General features: G+C 44.9%; 1 protein-coding gene across 1 annotated transcript; it reads right to left on the reverse strand.

Moving 5' to 3' along the window:
• Positions 1-5,874: 5,874 nt before the first annotated feature.
• Positions 5,875-26,945, reverse strand: RBP2 (retinol binding protein 2). The gene is made up of 4 exons (XM_054594873.1): positions 26,835-26,945; positions 14,253-14,431; positions 7,527-7,628; positions 5,875-5,925 (listed from the first exon to the last, which is right to left on the reverse strand). The coding sequence occupies exons 1-4, from the start codon at positions 26,905-26,907 to the stop codon at positions 5,875-5,877; spliced, it is 405 nt and encodes a 134-aa protein (XP_054450848.1). The 5' UTR covers positions 26,908-26,945.

Here is a 26,945-nt window from a genome sequence, read left to right on the forward strand (position 1 = left end):
AGCCGCTCGAGAGAGTTCGACATCACTTCTCTTACAGGGCTCAGCACGCACAGGCAGGGGCTCTGATACTCATTAGAAAGATGTGTGGGCTCTTCACGTGACCTTTGGCCACCTGTGGAAATGGACGAGGCTTTTGGCTGAGAGAGAAAGAGAGAGAGAGAGTGTGTGTGTAAATGCACATTGAAAATGTATCATGCCTTTAAAAAATAAAATAAAACAAATCATGCTTTAACTGAACAAGGTAGGGTTCGTCACTGTGCTTGCCAAGCCCCTGCCGGCCCCTCACCTAGGGAGCTTGTGACAACACAGATTTCTGGGCCCTAACCATGACCTCAGAGACAGAATCTTGGAGGGGGAGCGGGGGAGGAAGCTATGTTTTTAATTAGTCCTCCTGGCGCTCTTCAAATCTGAGGAGGACTGGAGGACAGGATCTCAGTGGTAAAGCTTTTGGAAAGCGGAGCGGTGTAATGAAGGGGATCCCTACCTCACCAGGCACGTATGCATCAATGTGTGGGATTGGGGTGGAGAATGTGTCTGTACAGCAGGTCCTGACATTATTGAAAGGTTCTTGGAAACTGTTACTTTAAGCAAAACAATGTATAAGAAACCAATTTTACTCTAGGTTAATTGATATAGACAAGAGTTAAGTTCCTACAGCATGTATTTGATTACAAAAAACATCACCCATCTTCTAAGTAAAGACCCAAAGCACATCTAATGTCAAACATTGAAATAAATGTGAGCCCTAAATACATTTAAGAAAAATGGATAAAAGCAAGTAAGAGAATTATTTTCCAGCCCTCTCATTCCAGTTCAAGGGCTTGGGTGGCCAGAGCCTACACCGGCAGGAACCCACCCCGGAGAGGACGCTGCTCCACGGCAGGGCGCTCTCGCACCCACACGCACCCACATTCCGACGAGGGCAATGCGGACTTGTTGATGAACCTGCCCATCTTCAGAATGCGTGAGGAAATTGGGATCCTTGGAGAAATCCCACACAGACATGGGGAGAACATGCAAACTCCACACCTGCTGTGGCCTTGGCCGGGAATCAATTTTTAACTTTTTCAACAATGTTATAATGAAACATTATTCGTGTACCTGCTGTATGTGTGTGTGTGTCTACTGTGTATGTCTATATGTACACATTAGATACATACACACACGTATGGTATCAACTGTTGTTTCAATGTGCTAAGATCTTTTTTAAAAATTTAATCTTTTTTGTATTTTTTCCATTACCATTTAGTGCCCTCATATCTCCCCCCTCCCCCTCGCAATCACCACTCTGCTCTCCATGCCCATGAGTCCTTTTTCCATTTGCTCAATCTCTCCACCCCCTCACCTCCCCTGACCAAGCTGGCATCCTGCTCTCCATCTATCAGTCTGTGCGCATTTTCCTTGTTCATTCAGTTTGTTCTTTAGATTCCACATATGAGTGAAATCATGGTATTTGTCTTTCTCTGACTGGCTTATTTCACTTAACATAATGTTTTCCAGGTCCATCTATACTGTTGCAAAGGGTAAAATTTTCTTTTTTATAGCTGAGTAGAATTCTCCGTGTAAATGTCTCATAGTTATTTTATCTACTCATCTATTGATGGGACACTTGGGCTGCTTCTGTATTTTGGCGATTGTAAATAACACTGCAACGAACATAGGGGTGTCTAAGTTCTTTTGAATTATTGTTTTTGGTTTCTTTGGATACATTCCAAGAAGTGGAATCACTGGGTCAAAAGGCAGATACATTTTTAATTTTCTGAGGTATCTCCATACTGCTTTCCACAGTGGCTGCACCAATCAACATTCCCACCAACATTACAAAAGCATTCCCCTTTCTCCACATCCTTGCCAGCACTTGCTGTTTGTTGATTTATCGACAGTAACCATTCTGACAGGTGTGAGATATCTCACTATGGTTTTAATTTCCATTTCTCTGATGATTAGTGACCTTGAGTGTTTTTTCATATATCTAGTGGCCGTCTATATGTCCTCTTTGGAGAAGTGTCTGTTCAGGTCCTTTGCCCACTTTTTAAATTGGGTTGTTGGTTTTTTGGTGTTGAGTTTTGTAAGTTCTTTGTGTATTTTGGATATCAACCCCTTATCAGATGTATCTGCAATTGTATTCTCCCATTCTGTGGGTTGTCTTTTTATTGTGTTGATGGTTTCCTTTGCTGTGCAAAAACTTTTTAGGTTGGTATAGTCCCACTTATTTATTGTTTTGTTTACCTTTCCTGGGGAGATATACTGATAGAATATTGCTATGAGCAATGTCTGAGATTTTACTCCCTATGTTTTCTTCTGCAATTTTTATGTTTTCAGGTCCACATTTAAGTCTTTGGTCCATTTTGAATTTATTCTTATGTGTGGCATAGGAAGGTGATCTAGTCTCATTTTTTTGCATGTATCTGTCCAATTTTCTCAACACCACTTATTGAATAGACTATCTTTAGCCCATTGTCTGTCCTTGCTGCCTCTGTTGAACTTTAATTGACTATAAATATGTGGGTTTATTTCTGAGCTCTCTATTCTGTCCCATTGACCTATGTTTCTGTTTTTATGCCAGTACCATGCTGGTTTCATTACTATGAAATTGAAGAAGATACAAATAAGTGGAAGCACATACCATGTTCATGGATAGGAAGAATTAACATTAAAATGTCCATACTACCCAAAGCAATTTATAGATTCAATGTAATTCCCACCAAGATTCCAAAGATGTATTTCACAGGACTAGAACAAATATTTCAAAAATTTATATGGAACAACAAAAGGCCCCGCACAGCAACAGAGATCCTGAAAAAAATTTGCAAAGTTGGAGTAATCACGCTACCTAATATCAAACTTTACTATAAGAGAATGTACTAAGATCTTATTCAATCCTTATTACACCCTATGAACAGGTTTCACATTCTCCTTTTACAGATGGAGAAATGGAGGCTCAGGGCGGAGAGTAGCTGCTGCACAATCTCACAGCTGGAGAGTGGTGGGGCAGGATTCGAACCAAGGGCTGATGCTCAAGTCCATGCCTGAGCCACTCTGCAAATGGGGATTGTGAGCCCGGATTTCCATGGGACAGGTTTTCTTTAACCATCAAGATCAGGCTCCCTGGTTTATAGCTAACCCCACCCTCTCTCATGACACTCACTGGAGGCTGGGGCTCTGAGGTTCTGAGAGTCTTACCCACCAGGCCTACTCTTCTTCAGTATAATCCTCAGTGGATTTTAAAAGATGACCCCTTTCACTTTGTTCCCAATTGCCTTGCCAGTGCCAGGGGGAAGCACTCCTATCATAGTCCGGTTCTGAAATCTGCTGAGGAAACAGGAGTATGAGGCAGGTGACGCCCTATCTCAGCCACAGTAAGCTCAGGACTGGAAAGCAGGGTCTGGCCCCAAATATCTGGCTTGGCTTTGAAATAGGGACCTCAGATTTGACTGCTTCCAAGTTCAGATGAATCTTGGTTGAAAAAGAATGATCAGTAGAGTGACTACAGCCACTATCAGTCTTTGAGACTATATGTAAACGAATTCATCGTTCCTCTCCATTTGTGGAAGAAACATACTGAGAAAATCCCATGTGGGAAATAGGAGATTTAAATTATATTGTTTGTTCTCTGTAATTGAAAAAGAGCTGTGTACATGAAGGAAGGAGTACAGTGTTCTCAAAACACTCCGTGGATGTGAAATGCTGCGGGATACAGGGGTTCCCAGGGTTTAAGGTTGGGCTTTGCTGCAGATCTTTTCAGAGCTATAAAAACACTAATTCTCACTGCAAATTTCTAAGAAGGGAATATAGTTCTCAGCATTTCCAGGGTTCATTTGACCACGAATCTTTTCACAAAATCTTGGGGAGGGTGGGCAGACCCTGGAATATATTTGCAACCCCTAGAATCAAAAATTACTATTAAGTATAACTCCTTACATGTGCAGAATATTTTATAGCTGGTCCCTGATGAACTTTCAGATATGATTTAATTCCTAGGGTTTTCTCAAGAGACAAAGAAGAGGGTCATTTGAGATTGTGGTAGGCAAGAGGAAGACAGGGGGTGGCATCAGCAGAGGAACTTGGGGCACCTGGAGAAGCTCCAGAGAAGCTGGGGAAAAAGGCCACTTCACGGGGTTCCCAGTCTGTCAAAGGATATGGGCCTTCACCTCCTCAGGAGATTCCCTCCTTCCCCAGAGCCCAGTGGAAGACCACCCCCCTAAACCTCCCCTAGGTCTCCAGGCAGCATGAGGCCCCAGCCAGGCACTTTCCTGGCTTTCTTGCTGCAGGACATGGCATGGCTGTTGGGGAGCACAACCTTCCAGGAGACCCATGTCATGGCCGCTTGTCCACAAGGACTTGAGCCAAGGCTGGCCCTGGGCCACATGGCCAGATTACAGCCATGCTCTCTGCCTCCAATTGTATTTAGGATGCTCAGGATCAATGAATAATATGATCACTCCAATCATACGAAAGTGTGCTAATCCAACATGCTAACCCTCTTGGGACAAACCTACTTTTCAAGGGTGACGTTTGCCTAATGGTGGGATTGCAGGGCCTGCTGCAGAGCAATGAAGGAGATGTCTTTGACCTGCAGTGCCTTCCCAGGACGCCATGAGTGATCTCTCGTATATCCGTCCCTGTTAACTACTCTGCTTTTCCAGGTGCACTATTGCATTTGTGTATCCAGCAGGAAAATACAATGCTTCTCAGAGTTATGAATATAATGTTATTGGAACTACCAGAAGGCCTTCACTACTTAGCATTCATTCATCCGGGCTCCTGGGACTGTGAGGAGAGTAACCACATAATGACCACAGCTACCAAGTCCCATTCGAAGAACTTTGTATGTATTAACTTGCTTAAGCCTCACAGTGACACGGTGGAAGAGATGCTATTTTTGTCTTCTCCACTTTATAGAAGAGTAAAACAAGAATAGAGCCAAACAATGTGCCTAAGATCAACCAGCTCAGAAGTGGAGATGTAGGACTTGCACTCAGGCTTTCTGGCAGTTCTTGGTGACTGTTCTGCAGAGATGCCAATCTGCCCAGGGCTGAAGGGCAGAGGGCTGGTCTCAAACATGAGCAGCTGGTATTGCAGACCTGCAGAGGCCTTTAGAAGTAGCTCTGCCCATGCTGCTCAGACAAAGTACAAACTGGAAGGCATATGCAACTTAAAATAGAATCTTGTAGAAACGAATGTGCTATCAAGAGGAAGGAATCTGAAATAGGCAATGTTTAAGAATTAGTAGGGGATGCTGTGTTGGCCAGAGAACATTTCCAGGTAAAACAATCCTCCAAAAACCTAATAAAAATCTAACAAACTGCCTTGGCTGGTGTAGCTCAGTGAATTGAGTGCAGCCTGTGAACTGGAAGGTCACTGGTTCAATTCCCAGTCAGGTCACATGCCTGGCTTGCAGCCAGGTCCCCAGTTGGGGGCATGTGAGAGGCAACCCATAGATGTTTCTCTAACACATCAATGTTTCTCTCCCTCTCTTTCTCCCTTTCTGTCCCTCCCACTAAAAAATAAATAATTTTTTTTTTAAAAACCTAAAAAACCAAACTAAACTAAAATATAAATAACAACAAAGCCCCACAGAAAACCACCAGCAGGCGCTCACCTCTTCTATTTGTGGATAAAACTGACAGTTCTAGAAGTAAAGGGAGAGAGATAGACAGGATTTCAAAGTATGGAAATGATTTTTGTTTTTTTCATTTGGTGCCAGGTTTCAAAGAAGGAAGAATATGGCTGTGACTGTTACACATTTATTCTGTTTAACACCCATCCAGATGCCTTAATGGGCTTTTAGGAGTGGGAAGGTCCCCACGGCTGCTTCTCAAGGCCAGTAAAGGACTCTTCACCAGGAGTGTGGAGCAGGCCCCATCGTGGTCATCACTTCTTTTTGAACACCTGACGGCACACCTGGTCACCGCATTTCAGCTCCTGCAACATCAGAAAGTGGTGAGTGATGAGCAAGTGGGGCTCTCCGTCTGCCCCACCCCTGGCCCTCTTGGCCTCAGTGATTTGGGTGGGGAGGGTGGGGGGAGCTATAATAAAGAAGACACTTATTCTGGCCAAAACACATCTCACAGATCCAATCAGCTGGCATGCCCTGCAGGTAGCAGTAATTTTATTTTGACATTTGAATTGAACTTGACTATAAAAATGAAAAATTCAAAGAAATTACCCTCTTGGGCGAGATTTCTCCTACTTTCATGATTAAAACAATATCGTCTAATTTGCAAAAGCCAGCAATGCCAAGAAGAAGAGAAGGATCTAGTGGGAAGAAGTGTTCAGATGACAAGAACCTAGGAAGATGCCAGCTCGTGAGCTATGTCCCTCTACCCAGTGGACTCTCTGGCTTCTGGAGATTAGAACATTTGTTGGTGATGGCCCAGGCAATGAAAGAGTGTGGGCTGCAGAAGGGCCCCCCAGGCCTGCCTGTGCAGGCAAGATGCTGTTTTTCATCCAGAGAGAGGGTGCCCCAGGCTCTGTCCCTACCACCTGATCCCCTGAGGGAGGAGAGAAAAGCATGAGTGTAGGGACCACCATGAAATCATTGCAGTTGACGATGAATACATTGTCTTAACCACAGAGACTGTTGGGTATTGTACTACAATTAAAAAGATTCATCATCCAAACCAGAGCAGGTAGGGAAAACAGTCAATGGAAAACATGGCAAATGCCTTCCATTTATTATCAGTTGTGATGTTGCCTCTGCAATAAAAATCTCAGGTAAGGCAAGGCTGGCTCTGAAGGGCATTATGGTGACCTGATTACTGACATTGGAGCCAGACACCTGCCTGACACCACAGATGAATGAATGAATGAATGAATGAATGAACGAATGAACAGCCATTCATTGAATGAACCACTCATTTAACAAATGAGTGACAGAATGCATGAAGGAATGAAAGATTTTTTTTTCATTATTTGAATGTTTGACCCATAAATAGCCTTGAAGATTGAATAATTAAAAATTAAGTTACCTATATAGATATAGTTTAAGGATGTTAGCAATGGTACCTCCTGCTCTGTTCTAGTACCAAATAACCTAAACTATTTTGGGATCAGGTAGACATACCTTAGGGTAAGAGGCCAATTCATGTGGTCAACAAGTAGTTCACAGGCCCAGCTGCCCCCTATCGATTCCATCTGCACCCCAAACCCTCTTTTTCCAGGCTCACATCACTGTGAGGAGGCCTGGTCCCCCTGCTTTTGGGACATCTTAATTCTGTGCCTCACATTTCTCCCCAGCTGGTCTTTAACAAGTCCCCTGCATTTCTCCATGGGTCTCAGCTCCCTAACTCAGCATTTTGAACTTTCATTTTAATTGTAGCCATTCACAGAAACAGCCATATAAATTTTTTCCTGGAGTCCCCTGAGCCAGATAGGAATGGCTTTCTGACTATATGACCGTACGCAGTTGGCTAGAGCTCACGGGAGAGGTGCAGAGCCATTTTTCTTGTCAAACTGCCTGGCTAGATGAACAGGCAGTTTGCATGAGCACAGTGGAAGGGAGCTGGGCAGTCGCTTGGACTTACCAGGTATAGCTTGTCCCCTTCAACCCACTGCCTCCAGCCACGGTTCTCCTTTTCCCCCTTCTGCACACACACGAGGACATCGCCTTCCCAGGTGATCAGCGTCTGCAATGACAAGTTCCCAGGCAAATCAACTGCATGGTCTTGATTGGGACTGAAGAAACCTACACCTGCTGCTGCATTCCTGCAGCTGTTGCTGGGCTCCTGCTCGTCCGCTGGGCAGAGCCCTCAGCCTCGGCCAAGGTCCTTCCAGCCTCATTTTCCACACACCTGCCATTCTGGCTGAACCAGCTGACTGTGGTTGGTTCTGTCCTCTTTTAAAGAATTCTACTTTTCCATTTTATCATAGGGTAAAGACAGCATTCCAAAAGAGAGGTGGGGGTTGGGGGGGTGGGGGGTGTAGAGTGGGGGAGATGATGAATTTGACTGTATAACAATGTAAAATTTCTAGAAGGGAAAAGTACCTCAAAGTCAACAGATGAGTAACAAACTGGGAAAAATAATTGTAACACATGTCAGACAAAGACCTGATTACCTTATATAAGGGGCTCCTATAAATCAACAAGAAAAAGATCATTAACCTAATAGGAAATTCAACAAAGGACGCCAACTAGCATCTTACAAGGGAAAAAAAAACACAATCCTAGCAGATGGCTTTTAAACATAAGAAAAGATATTCAACTTCGTTCATAATAAGAGAAATGCAAATGAAGGCTGTTTGTTTTTTAGATACAATTCATCTTACAGTCAAAGATAAAAGAGTGATACCACACTGCAGAGAAGCAGGCACCCTCCCCCATGGGCATGCAATCAGTATTAATCTTATATCACCGTTCAAAATATAACATTACATATACTAGAAATTCTACTTGTGGGAACTTTCCCTACAGGAATCCCATTGTGAGTACTGCCCATTGTCTACCTCTTTGGCAAGGGTCACACAGATGGCTCTAGGGCCAGACTTGTCATCCAGAAGTAGGAGGGTAGACCTGTTCCTGGTCCTGGTCCTGGGTTTCCTCCGGGAGCAATGCTGACTGGTTAGCATCATAGGGGTGGCAGCAGAGATGGAGAACCTGCGCTGGCTGACCAGCTGGCTGGAGAAGGCACAAACCTCCTAAACCCCAAGAGGCTCAAGTCCCTGTGCAGGTATTTGCAGATCAGAAATCACCCAACTCCTCCTCTGCTCTTCTTTTACCTCTTCTGGGATGTGCATGGGACAATCTGTACTACCCACAGGTGACGTCACCCTCTTCTGTGCCAGAATTAGGCCTGGACGTGTACATCCTGAAATGATGGTGTCACTCCCATCTAAACCGTGGTGTTGTGTGGGTGCTGTTGTTCCTTGGGGATGTGCAAACCGTGTCACCCTTCTATGAACAATATTATGTGAAGGACTAGATGTTTACTTTTCTCCTATATCTTATATACCCAGTTGGCGATAAACTGAACCGTGTTTTTAAATGTAGTGTCCTTACATAATCAAGTCTATTTTTTGGGACAAATCTCTCTTCTACAGATTGTTTACATCTAGCTGTTTCTCAAATAATACTTGACCTTGATCATATTATATATTTTATATACAATTTTTTCCTCCTCATATTACCCCTCAACACATTGAAGCAAAAGACGGGAAGCCTCCTAAATTCTGTCAGCAGGTGGCTGGTTAGCTATTGCGTGGTTCAGCCCTGCTACGCAGCCCCTGAAAGAAGGAGGCAGTTCTATGCTTAGGGAGAAGAGCAGTCTCCATCGTGTATAGTTTAAGCTTAAAAAGCCAGGAGCAGGGCCGTGTACATAAAACATGGGGGGATGTGTACGCATGCATGTGTTTGTGCAGGTTCCCCCAAAGGAGGTAAAACAACTCTTATAGCGACTGCCCCTGGGAAGCAAACTAAGAGGCTGGGGGCAAGGGTGGGAAGAAAATTTTAGTTCTTACTCTTAAACTCTTTTTAACCATCTGTATGTATTAATATTCCCCAAATTAATTTAACAATGAAATTCTGCATGCTTTCTAAAGCCTCACATCTTAGAATGTCTTGAAGCAGCTTAACACACAGGTTGTTCTCCTAGATCTTCTGGGAGGGAGATGTTGGCTGGAAAATTCCAGAGTCCCCTTCCAAACAGATGAGAAAGGATTGTGTCTTCCAATTCCCTCTGCCCATATTGCCTCACACATCATGGACACCTAATACATGTTTATTGAATTAGTGCCTATCTCCCTGAACAGACAATAAGCTCCATGAAAGAAGAGGCCATGCCAGTTGTTCATTTCTGCAGCCCCAGACTCGGCAGTCACCAGTGCATAGGAGATGCTGGATAAGCCTTGTTGAACACATCTGTGTTTGATTTTGTTAAATGGAATCTTGAAGTAAACCCACATAGGGGAATAAATGAGCGTGTGTATTTTTTGATGGTACTTCTTGACAACGACTCAGTCAAGCCCACCTCCTTGCCCTAGTGTCTATGGTACCACCAGAGTGCACACATGGCCATAGATTTGGACACTGGATGGTAATCGTCCATCTACTTCCCTACTTTCATCAAGCTAGGAGATCTTTGAGGCAGAAAAGGGGGTCTGATTCATCACTTCAGCAATAGCTCCTGACCTGGGGCCTAACAAATTTGTAATAAAAACAAAGAAGAAAAATGTTGGTGTGTGAGGGCCTGTCCTAATATTTTCTTTGAATAACTCATACTAGATGGCAAAATTAAAAGTTATTCTGACCCAAAAATACATTGATTATGAATCATGGTAATACCTACATATGACAGCTTTACTTTTACATAAAACAGGCCATAGTTAGTATTCTTTATCCCTCCATCAGAGGATGCTTTTAGAAGAGGCTCAATTGCCTTAAAAGATCTTGAGGCTGAGCAAGTGGATATAAGTGAGGAAAACCATTGCTTCTGAGTGGGGGAGCCAGGAGAGGGAGAGCGTTCTATGAAGATGAAGATGTGCCTGCAGTGAGTTAAAGAAGGAAGTTGGGCCCACACTGTGATTTCACTATCATAGTGTCCATGGTTAACATCATTAAAAACAGCCTTTTATGGTAAAGTAGAGGCAGGTACTGTATCAATGTTAAATTTATGGAAGTTGATAAATACACTGTGAGAATATCCTAATTCTTAGAAAATACACACGGAATTATTTAGGGGTAACACAACAGATTGTTCAGAAAAAAATATGTATGTAATAGAGAGAGAGGATGCACAAAAATAAAGCAAAAGGAGCAAGATGGTAATAATAGGGAATTCTTGGTAAAGAGTGTAAGGATGGTCCTTGTCATATTCTTGAAACTTTTCTGTAAATTTGAAACACTCCCAAATAAGTGTATTTTTTTTTGAAGGAAAACAGCTCTCTATATTGAGTATTGAAGAACACTGTTGACACATTTAACACCCCCCGCCCTGCCCCCGCTCAGGGTACTTGCCCCCATTAAGAGTTACCCCTGCCAGAGGTAGGGCCAAGCCTCCTCTCTGGCATCCCCTGTGGCGGGGGACCTTCCTGCAGGAGGCTGCTTCTCTTGGGCTCTTGGGTGACATTATTGGTTTTATTGGTTTTAGTTGCTATCATCTTTATCTGCTTTTTCCCTGCCCCAATTACTCAGATTTTAAATTGAGATACAAGTCACATATGATAAAATTCATCCTCTTAAAATATATAACTCAGTCATTTTTAGTATATTCACAAGGTTGTAAAAGCATCACCACTATCTAAATCCAGAACATTTTCACTGCCCCCAAAAGACACCCCACATCTATTGGCAGTCACTCCCCTCCGTCTGCTCCTGGCAACCACCTTCTGTTTGTATGGATTTGACTATTCTGGACATTTCATATAAATCACACAACATGTGGCCTTTTGTGTCTAACATCTCTCACTTAGCATAATGTTTTCCAAGTTCATCCATGTCATAGTATGAATTAGTACTTCATTCCTTTTTTTTTTTTTTTTTTTGACTGGAATGATAGTCTATTGAATGAACATACTTCTTTTAAATTCAATTTTGTCTTGGGTAGCTTGTATGTTTTTGAAAGGGACTTTAAATCCACTTAGAAACAAGTCATGGTAGGCAGTGAGAAATATGTATGACCCACAGGAAGGAAGAAGGAGGTCCCCGGGCTCCTCAGGTAGAAATCAGCTCCATGATCAACATGGTTTTATTGCTTTTGCTTCGGGATGGCAAAGAGCTGGGCCCTTTAGGGCCCTGTTGAACCTCTGCTGCCCCCCCCACCCCCACACCTCTCCTTCACCCTGCTGAGTGGGAGATTTTCAGAGGGGCTCGTAAGGGTGGCCAAGGAGTTGGGAAGTGGAACCCTGGAGAACAGGGGCGTGGGAAGTACTACACAAAGGCCCACATGCGCGCACACGCACGTACATACACATGTGCACACAGACACACAGTTTGTGTCTGCACTCAAGCGTGCCACCCACTCCCTGGTGCCCCCTTCTAGTTTGTGGGTTCCAGTCAAGTTACAGGAAGTAGGCAGTCCCGAGGGCAACTGCTCTGTGCTGATTGTCTTGGGAACAGCTCTTCGCTGGAAACTGAGTAGACTCTGTCCTGGGTACTTAGCCCCCACCAGAGTGAGAGCGAGGGGGGGGGAGGAGAGAGAAAGAGAGAGAGAGAGAGAGAGAGAGAACCTTAACTTTTTGCTGCACCCAGCAGAAGCATAAGGTAGGAAAGGGGGTTCTCCTTCTGCAGGGCTAAGAACTGATCCTGGGGCCGACGGTATCTGAGGAAAAGGAGAGTGAAAAGCGGAGTGGCAGAAGAAAGTGGGTGTTAAGAGTGTTAACAGACGGAATCCTTTAAGAGTCAAAAAGGGCCAAAAGAACATGATTTATTTCAGGAAGGGCAAGTTCTCTACCATCCAAGGTGATAAAAGAACAAGTCAGAGAGAACAGGCCTATTTTTCAACCCAAAACGGAAAGACCAGGGAAAATAAATCATCATGAACTGATTAGGTTAGGACAGAAGAGTGATGCAAAAATTCTGAGCAAATTTTCCTATGAATTCCGGTGTCTGATGAATTGGCCTTCTAGCCACACAGTTCAGAAAAGCCCTGTCGATCCATCAACCTCTTAGGGAGGGACTCACAAGGGGCCGTTCCAGGGCTTGGAAGCCTAGGCTCTCACGCCAAGTCTGCTCTGATGGAAGCATTTCCAAACTGCTTTTCATTTCCTACTTTTCTTTAGCAAGAAGCACTAAATATAATTCAACCTTGACATGATGGCTGAGATTATCAATGCCGCAGGACAATTTGAGAAATAAAATGTGTCCTGCTCCCTTGGTTTTGGAAGTCAGTAGAAAAGCATGACGACAACTTTTACTTCCAAACCCAGGAGAGGTGCCAGGGCTCATGTCCCTTGTTTTGGAGGAAGAGTTGAGACCTCTGACTTTGAAAGAGCCCCTGGAAGCAAGAGAGAGGAGGGACTCTGGGGAAAGAGGGGCTCCTGGCGAATGGGACAGCCGGGGGGAGGGTCCTGCTGTAGGGGAGAGCACGAGTACCTGGGGACAGGACACCCAGCCTCACCGCCCCCAGCTTGGGAGCCATGGCAGAGGTCCCGGCGGCTGCGTTGGCACAGATGGGGTGGGGGCTATGAATATTCAAGCTGTGGGCCCTTGTGTAAACTGCGCGGGCACTAGTGGCCAATGGCAACCATGTTAAAGGACAAACCAGAAACCCTTTCCTGGACTGTGTAACCCTTGGGATTCTTATATGATGCTAAATTGGGGTGGGAGAATCCCTAAATTCAGCTCAGATTGGATTTCTCCCCATTTCTACCGGCGGGGACTGACCAGGTGTAATTGAATCTGGAAAACCAAAGACAAGTGCACTGAGTGTGAGTGTGGACAGTGCGACAATTGGTCACTAGGCTACACCACGTGGTGACTCTGGAGGAGAGGGGACGTGTTGTCACCCCTGCCTTCCCCACCACCACCTCACTTCTCCCTGCGGCTTCCACTCTGCCTATTTACAAACTACTCTTCTGGGTGAGGGCCTGCTGCTTCCAAACTCGGTTCTTGGGCTGTGAGGTAACGCCCCGCATGTGCACTCAGTGTTGTCCGCTGGCTTTCAGGATCCTTCCTGTACCCAAGCTGTTCAAGAGACTGGCAGCTTGGCCTCATGCAGGGGGGCTCTCCTCCATTATATCCTGTGAGTTAAGGCGATGCTGACACAGAAGCCACACACTTGCCCGAGATTTCTGTAAGTTACTGGGAATGCAGAAAGCCTGTCTTCATTTATAAAGTATACTGAATTCTTTGTTTGCTTGGCATTACATTTAAAAACACCAGTGGGGGCACCTACAATTGAGATATTTCATATAAAAACCATGAAGTCTCAACATCTCTTGAAAAGAAAAATACCAACACAAGGCGTCAGTTTTTTGTGGAAATGTGTGGCTGGTGCTGAGCAGGGCTGCCCCTCTGCTGAGGCTACACCATTCAGCTCACACAGTTGAGTCCTCCCTGTGATACCCCACCTTGCCTTTTCCTCTTTGCCTGCCCACCCATGTCAGACCCTGGAGAGGCCAGTATCCTTTAATCTGCCCCTCGCTTATAAGCTCAATGCAGACACCAGTTTGCTTCTTCCTACGTAAAATAATTGTCAGTATTCCTAAGTCCATTTTGGTCCCCCTTTCCAGGTTGTTTCTGTTGTTTTTTCTTTGTGACACCAAATAGCCAGGCCCTGCGGAGTGTATGAGTGAAAGACGCCCCCCAAAGTTAGTACCTTAACATTCCGGTTGTCCAGGCCCTTGGTATACTCGTCAAACTCCACTCCAACAGTGAAATCCAAGTCATAGTTGCGGAACGTGCTGTTGGTTTTCGTCTTGAAGTTATCACCGTCTTGATTGATGATCTTCGTCTGAGTCAGGCGTACTGCGATCTTGCGGGTGGCAAAATCAATATCTGTTGGCAAAGGGAGTTGTAGAGGTTCTGATGTGCTCAGCCAGACTCATTCATTTCCTTAACAAAGCCAAGCAATCAAGACCAGGGACACAGACTGGAGCAGGCCACATTTCTTTGCTTAAGTGGGAAATAGGAGTTGCTTTACATATGACCAGCATGGGCATCTCAGTCAAGCGTTGGGGGCCCTAGGGTTTCTCATGCCTTCTCAGGAGCCCTGATGGTAGGGGGAGGTAGCAGGCAGGGCTCACACCTGAGGGGCAACTCTCCAATATGCGTTCATGTACACATGTGCGTGCATGGACGTGGGTGCGTGCGTGCGTGCACACCCCTCCGCCACAGCAGCTCCATTCTATTTATTTGACATATTAGGTTTTCTTTTAAGGGTTTGCTGAAGGTAACACTTCATGTTTAAAAAAGAAAAAGGACTGTTTAAAAATAACTGGTCAGGATCACGGGTAAAGATGGATTTTGTTAATGTCTACCACAGGGAAGAATACATACAAACTTCTATTTTTAAAGCAGAATAGGGGCTTACTTAGCTAGGCTGTTCTCCCTTACTCATCAGCGCCCAGTACAGCATTAAGCATACTTCAGATACTCAATAAACACTTGCTTAGAGATGTGTTTTGTTGTTTTTAAGGAAAAGATGGGCACTTGTTCATATTTTTATTATGTCAAACAAACAAAAGTAGAGAGGAAAGTACAAGGAACTCTGTATTCATCACCCAGATTCAGCAATTATGGAGATTTTGCTGCATTTATGCTCTCTACAGCTTTTCTTTGTCTGGATACTTTAAAGGAAATCTTACTTCTCTCTTACAGACAATTAGTAAGTAAAAGGAAGCATGCCCTTTAATGGACTGTTTCATTTCCTAAGCTTTGCATTTTACAGTAAGAAGCTAAGTGCTGAGCTCACCTCCTTGTTAACCTCTGGTTATACATAAAACATCACCCAAGCCAAAAAGTCACTATCTTGTGGAATAAACCTAGGATAATTCTGGAACTTCTAAATTTCTCTCCTTGCTATGAACATCATTAAGCTCTTGGTCACTAGCCATTATCATTGACCCCCTTTATGCCTGTAAATTCTCAAGATAGCTTTGGGTACCAAACTAAGTCTTTAATTTTTTTTTCTTTTTTGGAAAATCCACCTAGAAGATTTCAAAAAACAGTAAGATTGATTCTATTATATCCCAAGGGTAACCTCAAGGGTAAGGACAGTTCAGGTTTATTGAGCGCTGTTTCTCTGAGACCTCCAGCCCCATCATCTCACACTGTGTGCCCTCTAGTGGGGAGTAAATACTGTTGTGTCAGAGAGAGACTAGCAGTTACCAACAGTTCAGGACTCAGGTCATTTTGGAGAATTAACATCTCCTCTGGCTGTACCTCTACCCCTTCTGCTGCCCTTCTATGGTCTCTAAGCATCACTTCCCTCATCCTCTCTCCTCATTTCCTTTCTGATCCACTTGCTTCTGAATCTCTCTGTGGTCACTATCGCTCTCCTTCTCCCAAAGAACCAAGAAGAAGCCCAAGCTGGCTGCTTGGACAACAACAGAATCACATCTGCATGGGAAAGGGCCCTGGCTAGTCTTTTGGACCCTAAATTATATAAAGTCAGCTTTTATCATTAGAGAATAATTTCAAGTAACATCAGTCATCCCAGGAGGTAAAAGGATTTCATACCTGTATCCTAATTTGAAAAGATGAATTAGGTTCAAGTTGGCATGAGCTGGAGCGTGAATGCCAGTGCCTTGCTCAACTATTGTTCACTACTTTGGTTGAGGACCTGCCATGACTAAGAATTCGCCAATGAGTCCCTGAATTGGTTGTCCATCAGGATTGCCTGGGAAAAATGTAAAAATACAGATTTATGGGCCCTAATTCAGACCCAGAATCTCTGGGGAGTTTTAGATCTTGGATTGCCTCATATGGAGCTGTTTGGAGAAAGACTTCCATGGTTTAAAAAAAAATCTAACAGCTACTAAATTAAAAATCTAAAATTACAAATTAAAGCATCTAGGTGGTGACATAGAGGCCTCTAGAGGTTAAGTGACTTATCTGAATGACACGGCTAAACCAGCAATCACAGGGGTGTGCTAATTGGAAGGAACCTGTGGAACAATCAAGTGGGGGAAGAAAAAACTGGCTTTGAGCCTGGGTGACCAAGGTGAGAGCCAGGGAAACCGAGGGCTGAACGAGTTTTAAGGGGGAACACAGGAGATGAGTTTTGGACCAGGTGAACCTGGGGGCCAAGCTGTGTGAGCTCTGGTCCTATTTGGGGTGGTGATTAAGGCATATCTGGAACCACTCAGCAGTGGCGCCCCACGGTGGAAGCTCCCTTGAGAAACCTCTCTTACGTCAATTTTTCAACAAACCCATGAGACAAATATTATATTAGCTCCATTTTACAGAAGAGGAAATTGGCTCAGAGAAGCTTTGTCACTTGCCCTGGGTTATCCAATGAGGAAGCAATGGAGGTGGAACTTGAACCCAGGACGGCCTGTCCCCGGGGCCAGCACTGGGCTGCGCAAGCTCTGGGGTGGCCTATCTTGTCAGGTCAGAATCCTCGTTTGGCACTTCCCAGGGATCTCAAGATACCAGTAATTCTGACTCTCTTTTTGTTTCTCCTGGAGCCATGGGGACTTCTGGATCCAGCTAGGAGAGACCTCCCTCTTTGGGACGGTTTACGTGCCCCAGCACACTAGTGCACTGTCCCCACCAGACAGCCATCATTTTCAGGGCCCAGGGCTCTCCAAGAAGTCTGAGTTAGGGCAGTCGCACTCTAACTCCTGTACATTCTCTGGCAGCTTGACTAGCTTCAGCTCCACGGGTTATGCAGTTGTACCTGGACACAGCCAAGCCACACAGCCTGTAGGCTCCAGGGCATGGGTGAGACAAAGGCTCCCTCTGCTGTGAACACTTCTAGGCATGTTGGTCAGCATTCACAGAACTCAGGTGTTCCCCCTGTGCTGGCCATGGGGCTCAGACCCGTGCAACATTTGGTGGTCAAAACAACAACAACAAAACAACAAACAAACCCAAAACAAACAAGCAAAATTCGTGATCAACTAAGTTTGGGAAATGAGGAATGAAAACCAAGAGAAGCTTGTTTCTGTGCTAAAGAACCTCATGAAGGCTTTAAACTAGGAAAGATGCTTTGTAGCTCCAACAGCAGAGTGTAGGTTGTAGCCTTTCCCCATCTTTTGGGGCCACAGAGCTGCTCTGCGGTGGGACCCCCAGCTGGCCAGGTGTTCCACAGGACATAACACAGAAATTGCTGATGAAACCCCTTCTGAGGCACTTGTCTCAGTCACCTGGGCCCTGAAATTATGGGAATGTTCGTTTAATTTTTCTCCTTCCAAGGCAACTGCTGGCCTGTTTGGAAGGGAATAGACTCGATAGGACCAAGTAGTCAAGGATCTCTGACTTAAAAATGAATCCTTCCTTAAAATTGCTATGTCTCCCCTAATAAGGGACTAAAATGAGGAATGTCTTCCCTATTCTAGTCAGTATAAACATGTGCTTGCGGCAGGCAGAGGGCTTACATGTCATGTTCCAACTAGTGTTTGTCTCCTTCTATGCCAGGTGCACAGTCTAGGGCATCAGGTGATATCCATGTGTCTAACTTTAGTCCTGTCACTGGACACTTGAGTCCAGGTCTAGAAGCAGCAGCAGAGAGCAGTGGCTGTAGTGGAGCTTTGTAACTGCATGAGCTTTTATTTTTGAGGATGAAATGTGACAGTGTTTGTAAAGAGCTCTGCCCACTGGCTGGTGGCTTATGGTAACAACCCCATAATTGGTAGCTGCTGACATCATCATAATCATCATCACTAGGTCCCTGATCTCACCAGCTGGCTGGCTTAGAGTCCTTTGCATTTTCCAGGTGCTCCCTGGGTGTTTGCTCCTTGAATTCCTGCCCCTGTGCTCCCCACTCTCCAAACCTCATAAGGCCCAGCCCCAGCCTTGCCTTCTCCAGCCTGTTCTGCTCTTTCTTGCCTCCCACCTCACCTGCTGTCCAGACCATATGGTTTTACTCCCTAGGAAATACTGCGTACTATTTTCTCCTGACTTTTTCCTGGGGTTCATTTCCTCCAAAGCCTCACCTCTGAGCAGACAAGGAAAATGCTGTTTCCTAGCTCTGTGCTCCCACAGAATCAGGCCCAGAGCTGAGCACAATGTATGTGCTCAAGAAACACTTATACATTGGTTAACAGGGGCACCATGGTCCAGGACAGTGGTTCTCAAAGTGAGGGCCCTCGGCTGGCCGCATCGCAGTATCTGGGACCTCTTAGAAATGTCAGTTCTGGGCCCACCCTGGACTTATAGGGGGTTGGGTTCTGCTTGTTTTCGTAAGTCTTCCCGGTGATCCTGAGCAAGCAAAGATTTAGAACCACAGGTATGAAAGAGTGAGGGGAGGGTCAGACCCGCGTATAAACCCTGGCCCTGGTTTCCCAGCTATACAAGCCCAGTGAGGTCCCTTCCTGAACCTCAGCTTTTTTTCACAGTAAAGTGGGGGGAAAAGACAATTCAACGTGTAGAATTATTTAATGCAAGGATTCATGTAAAGTCATGGCAAAATGCTTTATACAGCGCCAAGGAGCTTGTGGGCATTTGATGCACATTGGCCTCCAAGCCTTGGCCTTGTTTGTTTGGGTCAAACACAGTGACAGGATCGACTTTCAGTCTGGAGTGAAATATTTGGGTCATGTTCATACATCCGCTGATCACGCTGTCCAAGGGCCCCAGACTCTGGAGAACAGTCAGAATGGCAGCCGATCCACTCTCATTCGCACAGCCCTGGCCTGTCACATGGGCATTTTATCAGCTTCCTCACTCTGTCTTTTGGCCAATGGGTAGAAACAACTTTAGCTGCTGCTTTGGCCCTCTGTGCCGAGGGCATGCTGTGCTATATCCTGCTGCTGGAACCACAGTGAGGCGGTGCAAAAAACCACCCAACCAACAAACCACAGGTCATGTATTAACCAGATGAACCAAAGAAGAGGGCCCCTCCATGTAAAACTTCTCAGAAAGAATTGGGAACTGCAGAGAAATTTAGAACGGAAGTGTTCCTCAGAGAATGGGTCTATTTTTGCTGCCTGCATGCAGATAGCAAGGCCCAGAGATGTTAAATGGTGGTTTCAGAGTTACTCCCCTAGGCTGGAGCTCTCAACAGTCTGTCAAAAAACCCATTCTGTCTGTCATTCACAGCTAAGTCTTTCCTAACAAATAATATTGTTTGTTCTTGGTTGCTTAGAAAAACAGATCTCAGTTCAAAATGCCTATGGTTTAGAGAACTGATTTGTCCTGAAGACGCCATCCCTAGCAGACCCTTCTGACCAGTGCCAGGGGAATCTTACTAGGGGCTCTATGCAAATGGGATCAAACACTACTTCTCCAGATTGAAAAATGGCGTGGCCTCTTGGCTCTCCTTTAGGGTTTACAAAGGCTAGTTAATCATGTCACCTCTGCTCCACTTCAGGGAAGGGAGCCAAATGTTCTGTTGGTGGATGCGTGATATTTCTAATCAAAGGGAAAGGTTTACCTGCAGCTGTAGAACACACATGCGCATACACACAGGTTACAAACACACTTTCTCTTTGTACTTTGCAGAGAAAATTATTTTCCTGATACGATATTTTAACACCAGGGTTATCAAGTGCACTTTATCTGCTTTTCTGGATTAAAGGTAGCTCTGAGCCTGATTTATAGCCAGGTGAAATGAATTTCTATCTCAGAGGAAAAGGTCCAAAGGCAAGCTATTTCTGAATAATATATATGGCTTGTAGCTGCTGCAGAGGAAAAAAACAACACTGAAGTGACTTTATTAAAAGCATACTTTTCATAACTGCATTTTGAACAATGCAAGCCATTAAGTTGAAATATGAGTATGCTACTCAACATTAAAATGTTTTGTAATGTGCTTGTGAAAAAAACTAAAGTTGTAGGCTAAAAGGGCAGGTGCTCTTTGTAAGTGAAAGAGTAGAGATGCACATGTATTCATCATATGAAATCTGAGACCCATTCCAAGTACAGCTTTGATGGGCTTCAAACCTAGACTCCTTAATTTTCAAATCATCGGTACTCCTATGCCATTGTGAGAAACAGCGTGGAAGAGCAATCTTCTCCATTTTTCCATGCCATTTCCTCCTCTGGAGAACACACTTAGAGAGGAATCAGCCTGGCCACCTGCCTGCTTCCTCCTGTCACTCCTCAAGGACATCTTCAAGTAGGTTTCAAACTTTCCCTGGCCAGCAGAAGCAGGCTGGCGATCTTGGGAGGGCCTCCTCGCTCCCCTTGCACGATTTCACCTCCTCACCATAGTCCGGTACCCACCACTGGGAGGGGGTCACAGTGGAGGTGCTGCCGATAGATGTAAGGAAGTGACCAAACTTGTCTTCACCTGGGCTTCTTCCACCCCCGGCACCTTCTCGTTTGAAAGTGCAACCAGGTACCATGTGTCTTTTGTAAAGATTTTGGCAAAGTGTATGGCCTCATTGACTTGTGAACACAGCAGGAATCCAAATTTTTTGTGACACTAACTCCACCTTGGGTCATTAGACATGCTTTCTTATTGCCTTCTTTCTTTCATTCTTCCTCCCTTCCTCTCTTCCTCTCTTCTTTCCCTCCCTCCCTCTCCTCCCTTCTTTTCACCCCATCACTCATTTTTACCCAGAGACACAGAATGTCTCTCTTGCAATGTTTCTAAGGGTCCTACCTGTCCTTACTTTGGGTATCCCCAAACTGACAAACTTTGTTCAGAATGAAGCCCCTCCTCCCCTAACCCTGTTCTTGGTGTTCTTGGGTGTTAGAATCAGACAGACTAGGCTCCTCTCTGCACTCCACCATTTCCCAGCCACAGGTGACCCCAGGCAAGCCCCTCCACTTCTCTGGGCTTCAGATTTTTCCACTCATAAGATGGAAAGCATTCCTTCCATCTTCATTCTTGACTATAACTCTGTGCTCTAGATCTTATATCAATGTGCCAGTTTTAATACTGCACTTAGATGTATGGGCATCTAAAACCAAAATATGCCCAGAGCCTTTGCACTTGCTGTCCCCTGTGCCCAGAATAACACTTCTCAACATTTAAGCTTTGGCTTTGATGTCACCTCCTCAGACAGCCTTCTCTGAGCACCCATCGCTCTCCACCCAATCATTCCTTCTTATTTTCTTCAAAGCACTTATCACTACCTAAAATCATCTTAAACCAGTGATTCACCCTTTTTCATCTCATGGCACATGTAAACTAATTACTAAAATTCTGCAGCACATGAAAAAGTATATTTTTTGCCAATCTGACCAAAAGACCACAGGCATAATTTTTATTGATTTATAAAAATAATTAACATAGTAATTACTTACCCTTTTTGCTCCAAAGTGACTTTTTAAAAAGTCAGGTGCCTATACTTATATGCAAGGATTTCTGGTACCAAGAATTAACCAATTTCTGGTACCAAGAATTAACCAACCAATTTGCAACCAGATGCAAAGTTATTATGCAACATGCCCAATAAGATGCAACTCTATTATATGGCGCATATATATACTCACAAAACATGAGGATCACTTCTATGAAAACTGTCTTTGCATTTCAATTAACATGCACAGATTTAAGAGAGCAGTAGCCACACAAAGTTCTACTAGGTCTCTAGAAAATTCTACCAGGAAGGCATTAATATATATAATATGTATAATATATATATATATATTTATTTATGGTTCAAGGTAGGGCATTCACACCAGACAGCTACTGGTTTGTTGGCTATTGTCATTTTTTTATTTGACAATCTCAGGGAAAAGAGGTCAGTGCCTCTGACTAAATAATCAGGTATTGAGTGTTTTAAAAATCTTTGTAGCACACCAGTGTGCCGTGGCATTCTGGTTGAAAATTATTCTCTTGAACTATTTACTCTCTCTTCCCCACTAGCATGTACCTCCACAAGGGACATTCCTGTCTAACTTGTTGCCTGGGTTACCACCATATTGTTAATGCTTAGAGGGCTTCCTGGTAGGTCAGGTGAGAGTTGCCTGACTTCAGCCTCTATAATTAATGCCTTCCTGGTAGAATTTTCTAGAGACCCAGAAGAACTTTGTGTGGCCACTGCTCTCTTCAATCTATGCATGTTAATTGAAATGCAAAGACAGTTTTCATAGAAGTGATCCTCATGTTTTGTGAATTGAGAACTGGATTTTACCTAATATTTATAATTTATGGAATAAAGGTTTCTTGAAAGATGTCTAAATTTAACATTAACTGAGCATTTTTAGAACACACACCTTCTGTTATATGTCCCCATCTTCTTGATTAAAGTTACACAACGGTGTTTCATTTTCTAGGCTGTCTTCCCGCCTTTTCCTCATCTGCTCACCAAATCTAGTCTATTTCCTGCTCTGGACATCTCTCATCCCCTCCTGGGAACTGCTCTCATCACCTCCTGGGGCCATCTGCCACCTCTCGGGATCTCTGAGAGTCTCTGCTGATCTGTTCATCAGCTGGCTGTCAGGGTGAGTGCTCATGGCTTCTCTCCTGCATACAGTTCTTCTCCTTGCAGGACAGCATCCACATGTGATGGCAAAGCTGCTTCAAAATCCAGCCCTATCACCTTCCTTGACTCTTCCTTCATCTCGTTCTCTCACTCCAACCTCTGGTAGCACAGCTCTTTCTGTCCCTCTGCATACACCAGTCAGTACTGACCCGACCCTTGCGCAGGCCCGCGTGGCCATGCCTGACTCCATCTCTGAGTGCAGCGCTCCTCTCCTTCCTCCACAGCCCCGCCCAGAAGTACTCAGGAAGCCTTCAGTGATATGTGCATTGCAGTCCCTCCACCACTACCCTGCGCATACTTCTAGCTGCCATTGTTCTATTGTTGTTACGACAGTCCTTTCAAGCCCAAGGGACAGAATCACCCACTGTCCCATCTGGACCAGATTATATTTCATTAAATGGCTGTAATACTACTTCCCATCGTACATGCCATTCCTTCAATGTGATTTGGACATTCCTTCTATTGAGAGGCATCGTCTGTGTACCTTTTCCCTGGATATGGGTGATTCCTGCTGTGGGAACACAGCGGAAGAGATGCTATGTGATTTCTGAGCCTGGGTCATAAAAGGTCATTCAGCTCCTGCGCTCTCTCCCTTTGGACGCAGCCAGCATGCTGTGTGGAAACCCAGGCTACACAGGGACAACACATGTAGATGTCGACAGTCTCAGCTGCCAGCCATCACTAACTGCCAGCCCCAGCCACTGTCCAACCACTGCTGAACAAGAGCTCCCAGACAGAACCGCCTGGGTGAACCTGGTCAGCCCCCAAAACTATATGAGATAATAAAACGACTGTCACTGTTTCAAGACACTACATTTTGGGGGTGATTTATGGCACTGTAATAGAAAACAGGAACACCATTTGTGCAGAGCGGTAATGTGACTGCACCAGTCTGAATGCCTTGAGAACAGAGACTGGGCTTCATTCTGCCTCCGGTGGCACAGTCCCCAGCTTCCATGGGCACCCACTAAATCTTTGGCAGAGAAGTTGGATGACTTCCCCTTGTAGTACTGGCTTCACTCCTGGGCAGCGAATGGGCTCTCTCCCAGCTTCCTGTCATAGCACTGGAACCTCATTGTTAGATTTGCCCTTGTTGGGCTCTCTTTTAAACTGAAGACCACTCCTCCCTCTCCCTGGAACCCTGATGCAGCCTGAAGGAGGACCTTAGGACATGACACATTTCTCAGGGAAAGAGAGCTGAGTTCCTTGCTGTCGATAAAGAATCTAGGGCCTCAAGAAACACCAGGTGTCTAAGAAGGCAGGAAAGGAGGTACCATTGACCTTTGGCACTCACTCTTTGAACAGTTGATGACTTTGATAATCTGGGGCAAATCCGAAGGTTGTCATGACATGTCACTCTGCTGAGGCTGGCAGCTGAGTCATGTGTGGAGGCTGGTGTGTGGAATGAGTCACTGGGAGTCTCTCCTTCTCTACTGAATCAGGCCCACAGAGAAAGCCAACTTCCTGGTGCTGAGGATTAAAGTCTAAGAGAGTGACTGTTCTTTAGCAGAAAGTGGAGTTATACTTAATGGTATTTACATATTCTGGGATTTGCTGCTCTCTCCTCATGTGTTCTCCCTAAATGCCAGGGTCTCATACTCAAAAGGGCTAGGAAGGCAAGCTTCATTGACTTGTCAATTCTGGAAAAGCCCCCTCTGCCTTGCAGGGTGGATGTGGAGGGAATTGTACAGATATGCTGGGCTGCTTTCAGCAGGCGAAGTTGACAGGATGGCCCCACCTCAGCAGCTTCCTGCTGAGATCCTTGAGACCTGTTTTTGCCCCTGCCAGTGCCTGCCTCTATGCCTGCTTGTGGCTTCCTGGGCAGGTAAGAGGGATTAGGGTCCTCTCTCCACCATGTAGGCGTCATCATGCACTCCAGCTGGAGCAATTTCCTGGGGCCTTATGACACTATGGGCTATCAGCAGCTGGGTAAACTGAGGCATCAAGAATATCCACATTTTGGGTTTAACTAGTACAACCACCTATGGTATTAACTTTAATCAGGAGAGTGTCAGCCTACTTCCTCTAAACTGCAGGCTCGGGTACAAAATCATCCAACAGTTTCCTCATTAGAGTGAAATCAATGTAGTATCATGCTAAATTGGAGGTTTTGATTTAGAACACAAGTTCTAAGAAACTGTAGGTATCTGATACCAAAGATACCTATGACAGAGCTATCAAATTACACGTTCCCGAGTTGGCAGCCCCTCGCCCACAGTGAGGGTGTGAACTGGTGTGGAAGAGTCCAGAGGAAGACTGTTTTTAGAAAGAAGATTTTTTGGAGAGTGGTAACAGAGTAGCTTGCCTCTCACCTTAAACCTAATGAAAGGGGTTTCAGGGGCCCACTTCACAGGGATAAAAACTAAGCTGAGACTATTTTATACCTAAAATAACTGCATGCTGCTGCAACTTTGAAGCCCCCAGGTAGACCTTTGTTAAAGTGCTTCCTATCGTTCCAAACGACAACCACTTCCAACATCATCCGGAGAAACAGGCAAGGCTGGTGCTATTATCCCTCTTTGGCAGCTATGGAAAATGGTCCTGAAAGGTGAAGGCCAGAGAGAAAGCTTCAGCTATGTTGGCTCCTCTGGTTTGGTTTCCTCTTCTGATGATCTTGTTCAGATTTATAGCTAAGCTCAAGACCATTTATTTACTCACAGATAGAATCAAAATTCAATTTCTACTCCTCAAGCAGGGCACTAAAAACAGGTGTAACAGGGTTATGATTTTTACCTCCTCCCTCCTCTTCTAAGCATAATATATTGAGGTAAAATTTTCATAGTCAGGAGGAAAAAAAAAGCTATCCAGTGTTAGAAACATGTTTAAAGTACATGAATAAAGTTCCAGTCTCTATAAACTGTCCAATACGTCACAGCTCTCCTTATCCACCGACACAGTGGAAATGGTAATGAAGCTAGAAGTTAACTGTACAGAAAAACCCATGATACCCATTCTTGATGAGACTTCCCATCACCATACCCAAATTACTGGGTCTTGGACGCCACCTGCAGCCATTTTTCTCATGTTTTGTGTGGGTAAGTTCCAGCCAGGAGCTCCTTATGTGGAGGAGGGTGCCAAGCTGGAATAGTGATCAGGAGGTTGTTGCAGGATAAACCATGAGAGACGCCAAAGCTCCTTGCTCCCTGCCTGGACCACGACAGCTGCCCCGCAAAGTGAGCTCCCGCTTGTGGGCCCAGTTCCTCTGGTTTCCAGTATTTTCTCCCTGCCAGCCTCACAAGAGATCCCACAAGAGTCAACTCAGGACACACGTTGATTGAGCCCCTGGCATGGAGTCTAGTTCAGAAGTCAGAACTAGATCAGCAGTGCTACATTGTTGAGCCTCTATGACCAAAGCCTTTCCTAGCCTTCTGTAGGCTTGATATTCTCTAGCTGAAAGATTTGTTAGCCACTGCTTCCCCACTACAAGACTGACAAAAGAGTAATGTAGGGTCATTTGAGGATAATTTTGGGTCCAACTGATTATCAAGAGATGGAAGTCATAGGCAGAGGAGTTAATGCATTATCCTCTCAAGTTTGGCTTTACCCTTATATGCATGCTTACAAGACGAGTGTGTGCACACTTGCATGTGTATCCTCCATTCTGTGTATCTTTTCTGTGTGCCAGGTACAATGCTAAGGACATTATAGACATAATCCCATGTACTACTATTTCCTACTTGCAGACCTGGGATCTGAGCCTCAGAGAATTTGTATCACTTGCCTGATGTCACACGGCTAGTCAGTGAGGGCGAGTCTTGCTCTCAGGTCTGTGGGACTCCACATTGGCACTGTCTGGAGGGCCAGACCAGAGCCCTTCTGAAGTTGCCCTCCCTCTTCCACCCCCAGCTGCCCCTTACCCAGGGCTTTCATGTAGCCTTCAAAGTTGTCATTACTCTCCATCTCCCAGGTTCCATTCTGGTCCCTCGTCATGGTGGTGGCCTCTGGTTACCGCGGCTATGTGGTGGATG

This window comes from Pteronotus mesoamericanus, unplaced genomic scaffold, assembly GCF_021234165.1.
Source record: "Pteronotus mesoamericanus isolate MK-2021 breed Mesoamerican mustached bat unplaced genomic scaffold, CSHL_Meso_final scaffold_54, whole genome shotgun sequence".
Classification (NCBI taxonomy): domain Eukaryota; kingdom Metazoa; phylum Chordata; class Mammalia; order Chiroptera; family Mormoopidae; genus Pteronotus; species Pteronotus mesoamericanus.

Bases quoted from the DNA above. Each gene is read 5' to 3' on its own strand.
- RBP2 (XM_054594873.1), bottom strand. From the start codon at position 26,907: ATGACGAGGGACCAGAATGGAACCTGGGAGATGGAGAGTAATGACAAC. The intron at 14,432-26,834 runs GTAAGGGGCAGC...CTTTGCCAACAG, and splicing joins AGGCTACATGAAAGCCCTGG to ATATTGATTTTGCCACCCGC. The intron at 7,629-14,252 runs GTACTAACTTTG...TTGTCATTGCAG, and splicing joins TGGACAACCGGAATGTTAAG to ACGCTGATCACCTGGGAAGG.